Source organism: Calonectris borealis, chromosome 20 (genome assembly GCF_964195595.1).
Source record: "Calonectris borealis chromosome 20, bCalBor7.hap1.2, whole genome shotgun sequence".
Taxonomy (NCBI): domain Eukaryota; kingdom Metazoa; phylum Chordata; class Aves; order Procellariiformes; family Procellariidae; genus Calonectris; species Calonectris borealis.
In genome coordinates, this window is record NC_134331.1 from 3700518 (window position 1) to 3717566 (window position 17049).

General features: G+C 42.9%; 1 protein-coding gene across 1 annotated transcript in view; it reads left to right on the forward strand.

The window, feature by feature from the left end:
• The first annotated feature begins 10674 nt into the window (after nt 1–10674).
• PRKCA (protein kinase C alpha) overlaps nt 10675–17049 on the forward strand; it is a 156388-nt gene continuing 150013 nt past the window's right edge. Inside the window, exons 1-2 of the mRNA XM_075169449.1 lie at nt 10675–10986; nt 14462–14493. Coding sequence (XP_075025550.1) covers nt 10814–10986; nt 14462–14493 — 205 coding nt within the window. The 5' untranslated portion in view covers nt 10675–10813. The remainder of the gene's footprint in view (nt 10987–14461; nt 14494–17049) is intronic.

Consider the following 17049-nt stretch of genomic DNA (forward strand, 5'->3'; position numbering starts at 1 on the left):
ACTCTGTCTGAAAAATCCTGTGTTACATTGCTTCATCGGGAATGTTAAATTGTGAAGCCTTGGGGGCAAATTATTCCCTATGAGAGTTTGAATCTGCAGTGAACAGATCTGCAAGGGACAACTTTTGAGGTGTCGACATAAAAGCACAGTGTGGAGCCATAGATCATCTCGCCCTTTTTTGCCTTGTCCCAGCTTTTTGCCTTTTCCCTTGGTGCGGGTGTAGAGCTACACAATTGCACTCAAGGAAGGAGCCAGCCAGCCATCGTAAGAGAGGGGTCAGAAAAGACAGGGTGCTCTCCAAGCTCAAGCCAAACTGTTTCTCTTCTCCTGTCAAGCTTGAAACAAAGTTTTCAAGATTCCCTTCATCGTTATCGTTCTGCTTTCTATTAAGCCAGATATCACAGATTTCCGTGAAAGCAGTATCTGACCTTGGTTTTTTTAATTTTTTTTTTTTTATATATATATATATAGCCTCAGGTTGTCATCTTGTTTACAAGCCAGAGAGAGTTCAGACCTGGTCAGGATCTGATGCAAGCCCTCCAAGGAAAGCGCGCTGCTGCAGGAATGCACTTTACACTTTCAGTACATCAAAAATGTCGTCAGCATTTTACCACTTTGTGATCCAGCGGAGCAATCCGTGCTCGTTTTCATCCTAGGATGACTCCATCCCTCCTGATAAAGGATTTCTCTGGGTAAACAAGAACGCTTTTAAATTGCCTGTGCCTCCGCTGGCACATTGCCATAATACTATCAGAAAGCCCAACTACCACCAGATTTATTTACTGCCATTCTTAGGTTTTCCCAAGTGACGGATAAGAGGATCAATAATCAAGAAGCCGTTTGGAATATTCATCCACATTAAAAACTTCATTGAAAAGTGCGTGTGTCTAAAAGCAGCCGAGAATTGATGCTCTTCGGCTGTGTCGGAGGCGTCCATTGGTATCGCCTAATAAATCGACAGCTTCAATCTAGACAGATCCTGTGATCTCTATTAACCCGTGGATATCATCTGTTAAATTCTTTCTGGGCAAGTGTCCAGAGTGTTCCGGATGAATAAATCTACCTTCTTTGTGATTCAGCTCCTGTACAGTGTAATCAAGAAGTGGATACTGATCTCCCTTATGGTCTAAACCAAAACCTTCGCAAGCCAGGCGGGCTCTTGTTATTGGCTTCATTTGGGGCTTTTTAATGGGATTTTATCAATGTTTTTGTATGTGATTTGAATCAATTTATATACAACTAACGAAATTACAAGATTAGGATTTTTTGCCAAATCTATTAATCACCACAAATAATTGACTGTAATTTTTCCTCATATATTTTTAACCTGGTATTGTTAGCAAATTTACTCCAAAAGGGGAAATTCTCAACTTCACTGTTGACTGACAAATCTGAAAAAGCTGAAAATGTAGTCTCAGAACTGAAAATTTCACTGTCCTGGTTTTGGCTGGGATAGAGTTAATTTTCTTCCTAGTACCTGGTATCCAGAGGGAAGGCCACTGAATTTTACAGGCTGATTTTTAAGAGTGTTCCTGAATACTTAAACATAAGTGGGTGAGTTTAGGGCTAATGCAAGAGGGAAGATTTGTTTGTCTTGAGCAAGGCATTTTGCTAGAAAATCATGCCCCTGTTGAAGCTCCCTCACACACCTCTGAGGGCCTATGTCTGATGCTCGTGACATGGCATTATCCTGCGTCTGGATCCTGTAACAGACTCGTGTTCTACCACGAAGTACGGTACTCTTCTAGTGTGGACCATTAGAGAGTAGGAAGATATCAATAAACTAATTTCACTTTGTGACAGCCTCTAATCTCCAGCAATAAATCCAGGGTGAAGCCTTTCTAAGAGGAAGCAGATTTTGAAGGGGCCAGTATCAATAACTGGAATCAGATTTTCAGAAGGGCTCAAATTCTATTTAGACAACTAAATGAAGGCCATGCTTTTAAAAGTGCTCACTTTATTAAAGTAAATTTTTTGTGTATTGGGTTTTTTGGAAAATGTAGCTATCTCTTTTGGTTTCCAGAAGGCCACTCAGCTGCTTTGGCAATCTCCACGTGTGTATATCTCTAAAAAATTTTGATTCTAGTGTTGTAATCTGCATCATCATCTAGCCAGGTTTTTCTTGGAGTTTGGCATTTATTTTGTAATTTTATGTAAAAATAACAAAAATAATTATCAGAGGTTGATTTTCCTTTTTTCATTGCAGATGGAGATTTTTCATTGCACGGGGAGACACAAAGATGCTGCCAGCATTTTGGCAACAGAATGAAATAAATTTGCAATCATTCCAACATTGCCAGAACTGATATTGGTGACATTGTCGTAAATTTAAGTTTTGAAAAGAGAAGATATCCAGATGTTTTGGAAAGAACAGATCATGAGCATTCTACAAAGTGCAAACTATTTATAATACAAGTTGAAAATGTGCAGAAAGCAGGTGTATGTATGCTTGCTATGCTTTTTTTTTTTTTGCATTTCTAGGGGGAAAAAAAAAAATCTCATTTTTCTCCCTCATGTCACCTAATCATGTGGTCATTGACGAGAGGGTCGTTCTGTTTCCATGGACATCAGGGTATAGTCAGGTTGAATAATATTAGTCCACTGTACAAGTTGGCTTAACCGCTGTTCCAAACCTTTTTAAAGCAAGCTGCCTAGCTCTTGTATCACAGGCATGACCTAATACATCTGGAACAAAATCCACTGGCACTTGTATTTGGGGTGCCCTGGGATTTTTTTTCCCTTAGCAGCATTATGAGTGAGATGTCTGATTTTTAAAATTATGTTTTCTGGAACAAAACTATTTTAAAAGTGTAATTCATGTTGAACTCGCATCTGTAGCATTTTATTTACATACAAATACCAATTTTGGGCTATTAAGGTCACCACGCCTTGTGGAACTGAATGGTAGCATGAGACTTATTGAGCGCAACCAAAGGAGATGTTCCCTTGTTATGATATGTATTAGTCTACTAATCTTTTCAGTCTTTAATCCACAATACTGGATTAAAAGACCAAAAATAGTCTCTACTGTCATTAAGGGAGTTTCTGGGTTTTTCTGGAAAATGAAAATTCCAGTGGGAATTGAATGAATGTTAAATGCTAACAAACAGAACCCTTCCTCATGTCACGTCTCTGCAGCAGAGAGGTTTTTCCACACTTCATTTTTCAGTTAACTGTTACTTTGGGGTTTTGAAATGTTTTTTTAAAATTAATGTCAGCCTGTTTTGTGCGTCAGTGTTTTCTCTTTTCAGTTCCTCTAAATTAAACAAATATTTTAAAGCTGTGTTTGTCCAGCCAAACTCTTGTCATTTCAATTGTTAGTGTTTCCATAAGGGTAAACACTTGTGTAGAGCACAGACGGACGTGGTATACTTGGAAATCATACCACTGAAAATGGTATTCTGCTTTCTCTACATCAACATCTCATAATATAATGGTGGCACAAAGAAGTGACTGTTCTGTACATTCCAGCTGATACGATTTTGTTTTCCTCTCATATTTATTGTCTAGATAAATCAAATGCAACATTAAAGTTACTATTTCTTGTATATGTGATAAATGATATTCAGCTGTCAAAAATAATAATTTGAAGTATGATATATATATATAATATCTATTTACACCTCATCTTCTCATGGCAAAATTCTACTCAGGTTACTCTTGCAAAATTATCGTCCCTTTCAATAGAAGATTTGTGGGAATGTGGTAAATAAAATATACCACACCTTCCTGTTCACATTGAAAAAGTGGGAGATTTCACTTTGACGTCGATGTCAGCGAGATGACATCACATGGCCCATAACTGGCATAAAGAAACTGTAAGTGGTGCCCTGCTGTATCAGGAGCTATCTGATGCTAGACATACTGATATCTGAAAGTTATGTTTTCCAGCAATCAAGCAGTATAAAGTAATTTACTCTTTGTATCAGTTCAGTGTCAGAAAAGCGCACTGGAGATTCCAACAGACTATCAGGAAAAGGCTTCAGGACAGTGTAGTGACTCGGCTCTCCTAATCCATTTTTGATGGACATATTCTACTCTTCGAGGGATCACTTATAGACATACCTACAGAGTTCCTTTTACCTGCAAACTTAGACGCTACAGCTTACGCTTTTAATGCAAAAGGACTGGAAAAAATAGTTTTTTGAGGGTAACTTTTTGTCAGCTGGCAGTGATACAGTAAATATTTTTTTTCTTTAATTGAAGAAAGCGAAGGCCATAGGAGCGGTGGTGCTGGTTCAGGCAGGGCCCGTCTAACCAAGTATTTTGTCTCTAACAGTGACCACAGGTGCACACCCAAGAAGAAGTGAGAACAGGGCAAGCAGATATGATACTTCCTCTTAAGAATCTCTCATTTTCTGAGCATTTTCCGTTTAGGGAATTTTCTGAGCCAGCTGTGGTCTGTGTTCAGTAACATCCAACGTTTGTCTCTCCCAGGCTCTCGCTCCCCTGAGCCCATGTAAGCGTCCTGCACCAGCGCTGGTTCTTGCGTTTGGTTCTTCTGGGCAAGGAATTCCAGGGGTCAATTCTCTGTTGCAAAACCCACCTACTTTGTTTCTCACAAACCTGTGCACCATGTTTCTCTAATAAATAATAGAGGCTCTCTTGTTTAGTTGGTACAAGAGAGGCTTGTTCTTTTTTCCACATCGTTTGACTGCTTTGTTTGTATTTCAAAGTCTGAGTCTTTCTGCCTTTTTTGTGTGCATGTATAGTTGAAGACTGAAAATTTGCCTACACAAGAGAATTGTTCTGGTGTACTCAAAAGAATGTGAATTACTTTTCGGAAGAGATACTCAAAATTTTCCAGAGTGATTGCTGGTGGGAAGGGCAAAATCTGCAAAACAACAATGATAGCAAATACTCCAGCTGAGGCAGAAATTTTTATTTATACAACCTAGAAAGAGACAAAACCCATGAAACGTCCCAGAGGACCCCCATCACATTTCAGTGTATAACAGCATCAAGCTCTGATTCAGCTCTATAACTAGGAGATGTTTTAGCATGCTCCTAGTACACCTGAGATATAAGAAAACAATACGTTGTCACTCATACTCTAATGAGAACACTGATATAAAAAATGTATTTCACACTCAACATTCTGTATATCATCAGCCATTTATTACCAATTCTATGGAGAGCTGCTGTGAGGATAATTCACAGGCAGCTACAAGCTATCTGCGTGAGGAATGGTTTTTATACCACTTTCAAGGAAACTCGAGTTGAAATAATGGCATCATTTACATGTCGCAAAGGGAAGTAGGATTTTTCTGATTAGGACGTATCAATGAACTGCAATTTCATCCCTGGCAAGTGATTCGTTATTATGATATGCCATTTTTTTTCCCCAGAATATTTCAGAAATATTTTTTCTGTGACATTTCATCTCTCATAGGACTTTTTTTTCTGTACTTAGTCTTCTTTTTGACTGTGTTTTAATACATACATTCAAACTTTCACATTAGTACTAGCATGTGTAAACAAGCTGCCTGTCATATGGAATAATTTAATAATAAAATCTGTCGAACGGCCCAGTATTTCCCAACCTGCAATCTGAGTAACTTTGAAGGCAAAAGGGCAGAGAAGAGAATTAGTGTAAATGCAGAAAGACAGAGAGTCGTGCAGACTGTAAACGCACAGATGCAGAAAGACACAGAAAGATGCGGAAACCAGTGTTGATATAGGGAGATGCAAAATATTTCTACCTCCTTCTCACTGCTCAGTTAACAGACTACAAACACTCACACAAATGTATTTATTTATGTTACCACATCCTACCTTCTTCTAATTTTTTGAAACATTTAGGGTACATCATTGTTGTTAAAGTGTCTGGGTAAGAACAATAATCAATTTTGTTGATGAATGTGTAGTAGGATCTGGAAAAATCATAGGAGTAGTGGACATTATCTCATAATTAATAGCTACTGGTCAAAACATGACAAACAAACTTATGAAAGGGAGCTTCGGAACTCAACTTTATAGATGATTTCAAAAAAGAATGTGTTGTGTGGAAAAAGAAATTAGGAAAACCTGGCTTCTGAAATTTGACTCTGAAGTCTGGGTATTAGCGGAAACTGATAACTGCTTTTGAATTAATTGTGGCAAGTAATTATTCCACAATAGTATGCTGGTCTCATAAACTGACTGCATGGAAATTCCTTTGGAAGATGAGACTGGGTGAAACAAATCATTTTCAGACAGCGGGTTTGCAATAATCAAGTCATCCTTCCTAAAAGGGATTTGGAAAATAGCTTCTTGTTCTAATAACTCTCTAGAAAAGGAAGTGGTTGTAATTTGCTTTGAAATGTGAGGAGAAATTAGGTTGTGAACTTCCTTATAGGTCTCAGGCAGGAAGTGATTCCTGTTTGTTGAATATTTCTTAGACGCAGGAAATAATAAAAGAGAGCGCCAGAATTGCCAAAGAAGCTGATGAAGGTGTTCTCCTTGGCTTTGTCTTTGAGTTGATCTGATGCAGCACATGTAAATAGGGACAGAACAATCCAGAGACTTTTCCTTTAGGAAGGAGACACTTTTTAAATTGCTTTTTGATCCAAAAATGATACAGGCAGTAGCATGCTGATCCAGCAGATGAGTGAAAAGAGAAGGCATTTCACAGGCAGCAGAATGACTCTGAGAAACCCCTTTCAGAATGAACACAGATGCTTGCACTTACAGACCTAGGATGGTATTGATGCAAATATAGAAAGAACTTGAGAAGTTGTGCTTGTTACAGCAATAATCAAATTCTTCAGAGAAAAACTCATAAACCATCGAATGGGAACTTCTGTCAGGGACAAACTCTCTAGGATGCTATCCAAATATTCATAGAGGAGTAAATTTGTTATCAGAAGACCCCATAAATGGCGCTTTGGAGTCAGGAATTCTGGAGCTGCTTGCCAGGAGATTGGAAAAGCTGGTACTCTGATTTAATAACCATGTATATGCCTGAACACAAACAACGATAATGCTGACTCCTTGTCCAGATGGCCTGAATCAGAAACAAATTGCAAACACTACCCTAAGCAGAAGAGCAAGTCATGGGCTGCTGGCGGGAATGTGCGCGCGCAGGAAGAGGTGGCAGACATCTTTCCTCCAGTAATTTGCAGAGGAAGGATGAGTTCCCGTATCACCCGCAGGACCTGAGTGCAGAGCAGGAAGAATGGGTGTCCAAGCAATTAAAAGCCTCCCAGCAAGAGGCTGATGTTAGGTTAGCGTATACCAAAAGCATCCAGTGAACGGAATGTAATATGCCTTCACAGCATCACTGGAAGAGTGCTCTGGTCATAGTCACAAATCTTGACTTTTGACACATATACATACACATATACATATATTAAAAAGCATTGTCTAAGTGGCATGTGTCCAAAATACAGCAGTAAGGGGAGTTATATATTATACACACTAAAGGGAAGGTTGTGTTATAATGGTTTACTTAGTTTTCTGAGGATTGCTATGCACGCATAATAGATTTTTTCTCTTGCCTAATGTGTATAGTAACAACATACAAATAATTATTCAGTTTGAGATAAAATGATTGCTTTAGAGACAGAGTAAAGTGATCCTAACATGATCTCGTAGTGTCGCGACTGGTGAGGTTCGGCTGTTCCCTGGGGCCTAACAAGGCAATCGGCAGGTGCTGGAACTAAGAGCCTGGGGCACTCGCCAATGTTTCGGTGAATGAATCTTGACCAGAGTCACTCTCAGGAGAGAAACTGGAACCCAAAATGATTCAGCAGGTTTCTGAGATTTTTAAGGAACGACCAAATGTACAGATTGCCCCAAATCTGATGCAATGAGAGTTGCATCTGATTCAGTCCGATTCTCCAGTTCCGGTTTGTAATGTTTGTAATACAGCACTAAAGGAATAGAAGTAAATACGTTCCATATTTCTTGATAGAACACTTAATGAGAGTACAAAATGTTTCTTAATGCTCCTCATGCTTGGGCATAAGTTAATTAAAGCAGGAAAAATCTATTCCCTCTGAAGAGGAATAAGGGATTTGAAACGTGTAGAATAGGTAGAAACCAAATTAAAAATCTTTATATTTTATTGAATTTCAGATCAAATTTGAAAGTAGTTGCTTGCAAAATAAAAGTCCATGAAGCAAGGGCATATGGAAACATTTTATAGGGCATCTGGCTTGATTCTGTAAGTTTAGAAAAAAAGCCAGGCTATTTCTGTCATCAGTTATTTGATGAAATGGCGTGGACATACCAGCTCAGCCAGGCTGCACCCAGAAACCTAGGTTTTAAAATTAAGAATAAGATTGCGTGTAACAAGTTATTTCTGTTCTGTGGTAAATGTCCTTGTGCACTTTTCCCATCAGCAAATAAGACTTAGTTGATTAGCTGGCTTTCATTCTTGTGAAGTAAAACATATTACACATGCTTACACAGAGAGACTTAGAAGTATGTAGATACATTGGGGTAGAGGAACTTTTAATAAGCATCCATTTCCCCTATGTGAAAATTTGTAGCCATGGGAATAACATTTATTAAAAAAATTATGATTAGGACTTGGTTTTTTTGTTTAGCACATTGTGTTTTTACGCACACGCAGTCATGCTTTATGTGGTGTTTTTCTGAATGTATGGAGATACTGTACAAATTGCAATATGAGAGAATGTATGTATGCCATAAGCAGATAATATTTCTATGTCCAGAGACTTGTGAACATTTTGTGTGTAATGTGAATAAATGAAGATGAACGGTTCTTTTATTTTACAGCATACTTTATTACATTGTCCGTGTGCTGCATAAAAGCATAGTAAAAGTCTCTCGTGTATATGTTGGATGTATTCATTAGTGAGAAAGACTTGCTCTATGTTTCCTACACTTTTTGTTGAAGATATTTGTATTGTATGGTAAATCAAAGATATATGGCACACTGCAGTGGGGCAAGGCAGTGAGGGCACTCATCTCTTGTAGTTGCTGTACGTATTGTGTGATGTACAGTTGTTCGGTATGGCCTCAAAGAGCGTTTGCATGCATGCTACTGGTTTCTGGGTTGCAGGAAGGGGAAAGGTTTGTGAAGGAGGGCGCCTGGGCTACACCTCTGTTTGTTGTGGTGGGGGAATAACATACCTCAGGGTAGGTACAGGAAGCGCGCGCTGTGAAAGTGGCAGAGAGCAGCTGGGTATAGGTTAGCCGTGCTCTTTGCGATGGTGGTGGTTGTGCTTGTGGCACGGCGTAGGAGCTGCACTGAGTAAAGGGAAAAGGGAGGCAGTGCTGCAGTGCCGGGGGGTCACCCGGGCCTGTCGCCGCCAGGTCCCTGCCCGGACCCGGGGGCTGCTGAGGGCAGCAGCACCGCTCGGTGCCGGGGCCCGATTTGGAGAGAAGGTGTCCGTTTCCATGGCCGACACTGAGGAAACTCCGTGTGTGAGCTGCCCTCTGTGTGCGTGTGTGTGTGAAGGGAGGCAGCTGCTGTGTGCGTGTGAGGCGGAGAGAGAAGGGAGCCGGCTGCCCTCAGTGTGTGTGAAGGGAGCCGGGGGGGGGTTGTGAGGAGCCGCTCTGTGTGCGGTCTCTGTGAGGGAAGCCTGTGTGCGTGGGTGGGTGTGAGAGAGAGAGGTAGCGGTGTGCGTGTGAGGGGAACCGGTGTGTGGTTTTGGGGGGAGCCGGTGTGTGTGCCTGAGCGGAGCCAGTGTCTGTGGGGAGAGCCGGGGCGGGTGCCCGAGCGGAGCCAGTGTATGTGGGGAGAGCCGGGGTGGGTGCCCGAGCGGAGCCAGTGTACGTGGGGAGAGCCGGGGTGGGTGCCCGAGCGGAGCCAGTGTACGTGGGGAGAGCCGGGGTGGGTGCCTGAGCGGAGCCAGTGTACGTGGGGAGAGCCGGGGTGGGTGCCTGAGCGGAGCCAGTGTACGTGGGGAGAGCCGGGATGGGTGCCCGAGAGGAGCCAGTGTACGTGGGGAGAGCCGGGGTGGGTGCCCGAGAGGAGCCAGTGTACGTGGGGAGAGCCGGGGTGGGTGCCCGAGCGGAGCCAGTGTACGTGGGGAGAGCCGGGGTGGGTGCCTGAGCGGAGCCAGTGTACGTGGGGAGAGCCGGGGTGGGTGCCTGAGCGGAGCCAGTGTACGTGGGGAGAGCCGGGGTGGGTGCCTGAGCGGAGCCAGTGTACGTGGGGAGAGCCGGGGTGGGTGCCCGAGAGGAGCCAGTGTATGTGGGGAGAGCCGGGGTGGGTGCCTGAGCGGAGCCAGTGTACGTGGGGAGAGCCGGGGTGGGTGCCTGAGCGGAGCCAGTGTACGTGGGGAGAGCCGGGGTGGGTGCCCGAGAGGAGCCAGTGTATGTGGGGAGAGCCGGGGTGGGTGCCCGAGAGGAGCCAGTGTACGTGGGGAGAGCCGGGGTGGGTGCCCGAGCGGAGCCAGTGTACGTGGGGAGAGCCGGGGTGGGTGCCTGTCTGCGAGGGAGGCCGATGCGCCGGTGTGTGTTACGTGTGTGTGAGAGCGGAGCCGCCGTGTGCCCGTGTGAGGGGCGGGAGCCGCTGACGAGAGGCGGCAGGTGCTGACGCCCCCCCCCCGGGACCCCGCGGCGGTGCGCGAGCTCCCCCCGCCGGGGGGCGGCCCCGCGCCGGGCCTGCCCCGCCCCGCCCCGCCCCGCCCGCGGCCGGGGGCTCGCTCACCCCGCGGGCGGAGCAGCCGGCGCGGGCCCGGGGCCGGGATCCTCCTCCCGCTCCCTACGCGCCGCTCCGACGTCAGGCGCGGGAGCGGGAGGCAGCGCCCAGCGCCGCCGTTGCCAGAGTCTCGGCGGCCGCCGGACGGGGCGGACGTCGGGGCGGTGACTCCCGGCGCGGCCCGGCTCCCGGCAGGGGGGTGGAGAGGAGGGCGCTATGGCCGACGTGTTCCCGGGCTCCGAGCCCGGCGCGGCTCCGGACGCGGCGCGGCGCTTCGCTCGCAAGGGGGCCCTGAGGCAGAAGAACGTGCACGAGGTGAAGGAGCACAAATTCATCGCGCGCTTCTTCAAGCAGCCCACCTTCTGCAGCCACTGCACCGACTTCATCTGGTGAGAGACCCCGGGAGCGCCTTTCCCCCCTCGCACCCTCCGGCGGCCCCTCACCTCTGCCCGGGCTCCGCTGAGCGGCCGTCCCTCCCCTCCCACCCGCCGGTTCCGCCGTTCCCGCGGTGGCTGCCCCCGGCCTCTTCCCCCAGGGTCGGGCAGGTGAGCCCCGGTGGGGCAGAGCCGTGTCGCCTCGCTGCCCGCGGCTCTGTCGCATCCTCTTCCGGGGGGCTGTTTGCGGTCGCCGGTGCTGCGAGGGGCCCCTGCCCCAGCCTGGGCGCAGCCCGGTCTCGGGGCGGGGGCAGCCCCTGGACTTGCCGGCGCTCGGGGGGCAGCGCTGGCCGGTACCGCAGGGATCAGCTGGGGCTGAGGACCCACGCAGGGGACATCGCTTACCAAATCAGCCAGATTTGTATTTCCTCACCTCTTGTGTCCCCCTCCGCCCCCCCCCCCCAGCCCGGATTCTGCTTGGCGTGGCTGACTTCACCCGCGAAGCCCCCTTCTCTGTTCCCGCCTTCCCGTAGCGGAGGGGACTCAGCGCGCGCTACCGCTGCTGCGGTGGAAACGGAGGGGTTTCTGTCTCAGGCTGTGGGTGTTGCTGTGTGGCACAACTTCTGTAGCCCTGCCTTTAACTTTGTGATCGGTGCCTGCTTTATTTCCTCCTGCTGCAGGGGGAGGGCAGGGAGATTGGGAACGCACAGTGACACTGCTGCTACATTACGTGTTTAGGAAAGGGAGGATTTTTTTTTTTAAGAGAAGGGCTCCTGCTGGAGAGCGGGAAGGAAGGGAGGAAAACTTCCTACCGACACCCTCTTTGCTAAGCTGTTAGGGAAAAAATATACCTATCAGTTCCTGCCATGCCCTCTTCTGGGCAGGATTGCAGCTCCACTGCAGGCCGAGCCGCTCGGCTCTCCCTGCGTCTGCCGGCTTTAGCGCTGCCCGACACCCTTCGCTCTCCCACTCGAGCAACGCGAGTGGGCGTGTGGAGTCTGCCGGTTCGTGCCCTGTGCTCTCAGCGAGGTGAGGCAAGAGCAGCGGGTGTGTACCCTTGCGTTTAGGTGAATGTTTGGTACATTCAGCAAGTGTGCAGCGTAAACAACTTGGGCTTCCTCTCTTTTACCTGAGGTATGACTTAGCTTCAGCCTTGCTCTGCTGCTGGAGTTTTCACTGCAGGTTGCTGAAAATGAGAGCCAAAGTTGTAAAAGATCTAGAGCGGTCTGCACCCAGCTCTGTGGCTATCCAGGTGTCTTGATCTTTTCGTATGTGTTTATGCATCTGGGCACAGACCTTTGCCTTCCTTCTTGAGTTTTGCTTGTTTTTCCTGCTGAAGAAAAGACTGTGATTGCTCCAGAAATGATTGAAATATATTTGCGGAGTAAGGAAGGAGAGGGAAGGAAGGAAAACTGAGATGGGTAGACTGCAGAAGAAGTAACAAGAAACAAGTCAACTTTTTGGGTGGTTTTTTTTTAATTGTTTTTTCCTAAAAAAATTGCACAGTTTGGTATTGTAAAAGTGAGACACCTTTAGAAACTGATTCAAAGTTAATCTGAAACAGAATGAATTGGGAGGTGTGTAAGAATGCTGTAGGGTTATTGTCAGACTGTGTTTGTGCAGGTAACTAACACAATTAAAAAACAAAGTGGAATACTGTCACGAGGAAAGGCACCTGATGACAGGAGGGATGTGAAAGTGAAAGGGTATCCTGTTGCTGACAGGTGGCAAGAGTAGCTGTGCTCTTTTGTCTTTTCTTGCTAGTGAGTCTAGGGAGGCTTTTAACATTCATCAAATGAGCATGTGACAACTCAAACTTTTCATTTCCTCATCTGAAGATGGGCAACTCTTGAATAAGGATCATACCCCGTAAAAAGTGCTTCATCTATTTCCAACATGACACGTGGCAATTAACATATGTTTTAAGGTATAAAGAATAGTAAATACTACCTTTCAATGAACTATGCAAATAGATTTGTTTTCTGAGATTACGTTTGACCAGCACAGTTTACCAACATAGTTTAGTGCCGCCTTGTCTTCTTAAACAACTTTCACCTCTCTGCTTTGTTTCTCAAGTGTTGATTTTTTTTTTAAGACCTTTTACTTAAAATACATTGTATTATTCAGGGAGTGGAGTGGACTGCAACTGATGAGTGTATGAATTCAGCTCAAACACTGAAGAATGCCTATGCTTTTAGAGTAGATAATACAGGAATGTCTTTTACAAGTCTGTTTAAAAGGATGAAAAATTATCTAAAGTCTGTTTCATGTTCTTAGTCCTGCTGTCAGCTTTCATGCAATTACATTTGCACACTTCCAGTATGTGCTTTTTACTTTTGTGAAGACAAGAGATAACAGCAGCAGAATGACACTATAGTATAATCACGTATGCTGCCAAGTAAACAAACAATTTTATATTTCTTCTGTTTTTCTCAGTTTAGGCCTACTTATAACAATAATGGGTAGAGGCTGTTCCGTAGAAATTTACGGAAATGCTTGAAGCTCTGTAATTTCAGCTTCCACCTGAAGTAACAGTGTATGAAATGTTTTATCCCTTCTCTAAATAAATAAAATAAAAAAACTGGGAAATTTGTTGATATAATTTTTTTAAAAACATTTCCACAAACTTCATAATTAAACTTCATGTTGTTAATTGCGTACAGCCTGCTGGCTGCCTTCTAGAGTTCATGGCTTTGGTTCATTTGTCTCATTCTGTGAAGAGGGAAAATGCAGAGAAATGTTTATAGGGAGGATACTAAAAACATTTATTTTTGTGGAAATAGAATGTTGAATGTTTAAAGATAAACGAATAAATAAAACCAACAGTGCAATTTGCCAGAGGTATAATGTATGTTGGAACTCTGGATACACGTACAATGCTTGTGTGTCACTGCGTTCGTTGGTAAAGTATTACATGCACATTTGTATTTTGCTATGGAAATGAAGCAAGGAAGCTGGAAGAATAATCAGTATGAAACCAATGGGCCTGTCTTCTCATTTATATTGAAACAAGCAAAACCTTTAAGCTGCCTCCTTTCCATTCAACAAACGACTGGTGTCTAGCTGAGGCGCATAACAGCCTCGGCATGCAATCCTAAAATTTGGATGAAAAACTAAGTCTGGTTTGTTTTATATGCCTTTACTAGAACTTGAAATATTTTACATTGCTGTTAAGTATACATGTGGCATTAAGTGAGTTGAAATACTATGCAGTAATCACAGATGATGATAATTGTAGATCCAAAATAGCTTGTAAAATAATAATAATAAAAAAATTGTTGCCAGAAGCTGAAATTACATAGCTGGTGACAGCTATTGTTCTTTGCTTTGAAATGGGTGGGCTGTTCTGTGTTGTATATTTTAAAATCTGTTGCTGTCTTAGCAAAATCTGAAGTAATTTAATATGAAGCTATTTTGAAGTTGTTGTAGATCATTGAGAAGAAATTGTAACCAAACATACTAAGACAGGGTTTTTTTCTTTTTTACACAGGGGATTTGGGAAACAAGGATTTCAGTGCCAAGGTAAGCCACAAATGCTTTGTTGGCTAGCGCACATTGTTGCATCTTACTTTGAAGGCAGCCAAAACTTGCCTGCAGCAAGAAGGAAACAAGCCTGGAAAAACTAAGCAAGCATCTCTGCCTATGTAAATTCTAAAGGAGGACAATTATTAAATTAAATAACTATTGGTATTTATATAATATACATTGAACAATCAAGTAATTGTTCAGTAACACAAAAAGTGGTTTTTTTTAAATCTCATCATGGTAAATGTCATATAATCTGCATGGAGTGCAGCTTCTAACTTTTCATGAAAATAATCTGTGCAATTTAGCTTTTGCAGAGACCATTTTTCACATCAGAAGCTCTTGTCTGTGTGGGCGTTTTGGAAAATGGATTCACTTTTTAGTCATATGGCTTCTTTTCATAACCCAAACTCCCTGTTTTTAATTTTCATACACTGTATGTTTAGGAGGACCTTTGGTTTGAACTACGTTTTAGGACAGGCAGCGTTTTTCTGTCTTATGTAATACCCAATTACAAAAAAATCCACCCGTACAAAATTACTGGTTTAATAAATTCTACTAACCTTGAGAAATTGAAAGCTGCTATAGTGGACGATAACTATATACATGAAAGCCAGAGCATGATACACTGTATTCTCACATATTCTGTATTTTTGTCAAATTCTTATCATTATTTAGCATTTAATCATAAAATAACCACACCCAACTATTGTTATTTTTTTCTATGTCATATGTTTAGCTAATTAGGATGAGACTTTTTGTGGTCTCTTTCTCTTCCCCCACCTTCTTCCCCGTCATTTCACCTGCAGATGTACATTGTGTACTCATTAGCTAAGCCTTTTGGTTGTTTCTTTCATTACATTTTTTAATGGTTATTTTCTAATGCTTTAGAGCATGTTTGGCTATCCTGAATGTTGGTTTTACTTAGTAGTTGGTGAAATTATGGATTCTGTGGTATTTTTGTGAAAGTTGATGTTAGTTGATACTTTTGAAATTAAACCTCTGAGAAACTGAATGTAAAAGAACAATGCCTTTTAAAGATGATGTAATAAATATTTTTCTTTCTGCAAGTAGCAACTTGCAGAGATACACATATAGGGAAAACATTGCAACCATGCAACCATGGTTTTACTATGAATCTTGTATACAAATTCCTCTATGTCCCAAGATGTTAATTCTAAATTCTGTAGATATCCTCCAGTTCTTTGCTACTCATTGCATCCAGAGCGGTGCTATAGATCATTCTGTAGTTCTCAGTTGGTAGTGGAGTGACATTTCCTGAATCCCATTCAGGGTGGTTCCTAATTAAGGAGTTACTTAGATGTTCATTAGAGATTTCCATGGGTATACAGAAAATAAAATTGGGGCTGCATTTAAATTATATAGTCATCTATCTTAAGCTTTGCAGTTTGTACAGTGTCGACTTTCTCCTGTCTTCCAATCAGGCAGCTAGTGGCTCAAATTGGCCACAATCCACTGATCTGAGCCACAGATCCAATTTGGTGTGGCAGTTCATTTCCAGTATTTTGTATTGTGTGGCCAGAATTCCTTGTACCATCGTACTTCTAGTTAGCTAGGAATAGTTTTGTCTGATGAGGACTAATCTTTATAAAGCTAGCTAAAAATTTGAATTCTATCTCATCTTCCCTCCAAACGCCGTGCATGAACACAACCAAGAGTAAAAGCAGTAGAACAGCTTGATTTATTTTTAAATGCTTCAGAAGTGATACTTTTCAGGAATCTAAATATGTTCAGACCTGACTTTTGTATGTATCAGAGCAAGATTCTGCAGTTTTTCTTTGATGGAGAGTGTTATATTCAGTGTTCTTGTCTGTATTCTTATTCAGTCAAAATCTCTTAAGAAATACTCAAATTTTAGGTAGTTTGTATGAAGTTATTGTTGGTACACTAATAAGTTTTAGTAGTGGGGGATTTTTGCTGTAATTCATTAAATTTGATTGTAATCAAAATCAAAGAGTTCATACTCTTGGGATAATAGTCTTGAAAAGTAAAACTTGCATGATAAAGTTAAGCAGCTGAATCAAATTTTTTCAGTTCAACTTTCTGAAGCGTCCATCTAAAAAGTCACCAGTTAAAGCTGGAAAGACAAATTAGTGATCAAAATTAGTAAGAACATGAAGAAAAAAGTGTGAAACTAGAAGGTAGGTTGCAAAAACTCCCTTGTTTCTTTAATTAAGCGACTACCTTTACAGAAAAGAATGACAAATGAAGAATAAAATGGAAATTTCAGTATGACATGAAGGAAAGGAAAGAATATTACAGTGACAGCTCCTAGTATAACTATAGTTCTTGGTCCGTCAGAGTTTCCATTATAAGAAACTTTCTGAGCTCTGTTTTCAAGAGTGTTGTAAAATCTCCTGCTAGACAGAAACTTGATGTCAGGCAGACTTCAGAGTTGAGTGGTTTTATTATTTCCAAAGTTGTTTTAAATTCCTCTGGCCTTTGTTACCCAAGGGAAGAGGAAAGGTCCATAATAGTAATGCATCAAACTCAAATGATGCTTCTACTCTAAGAAACTGCAGTTATTCTATG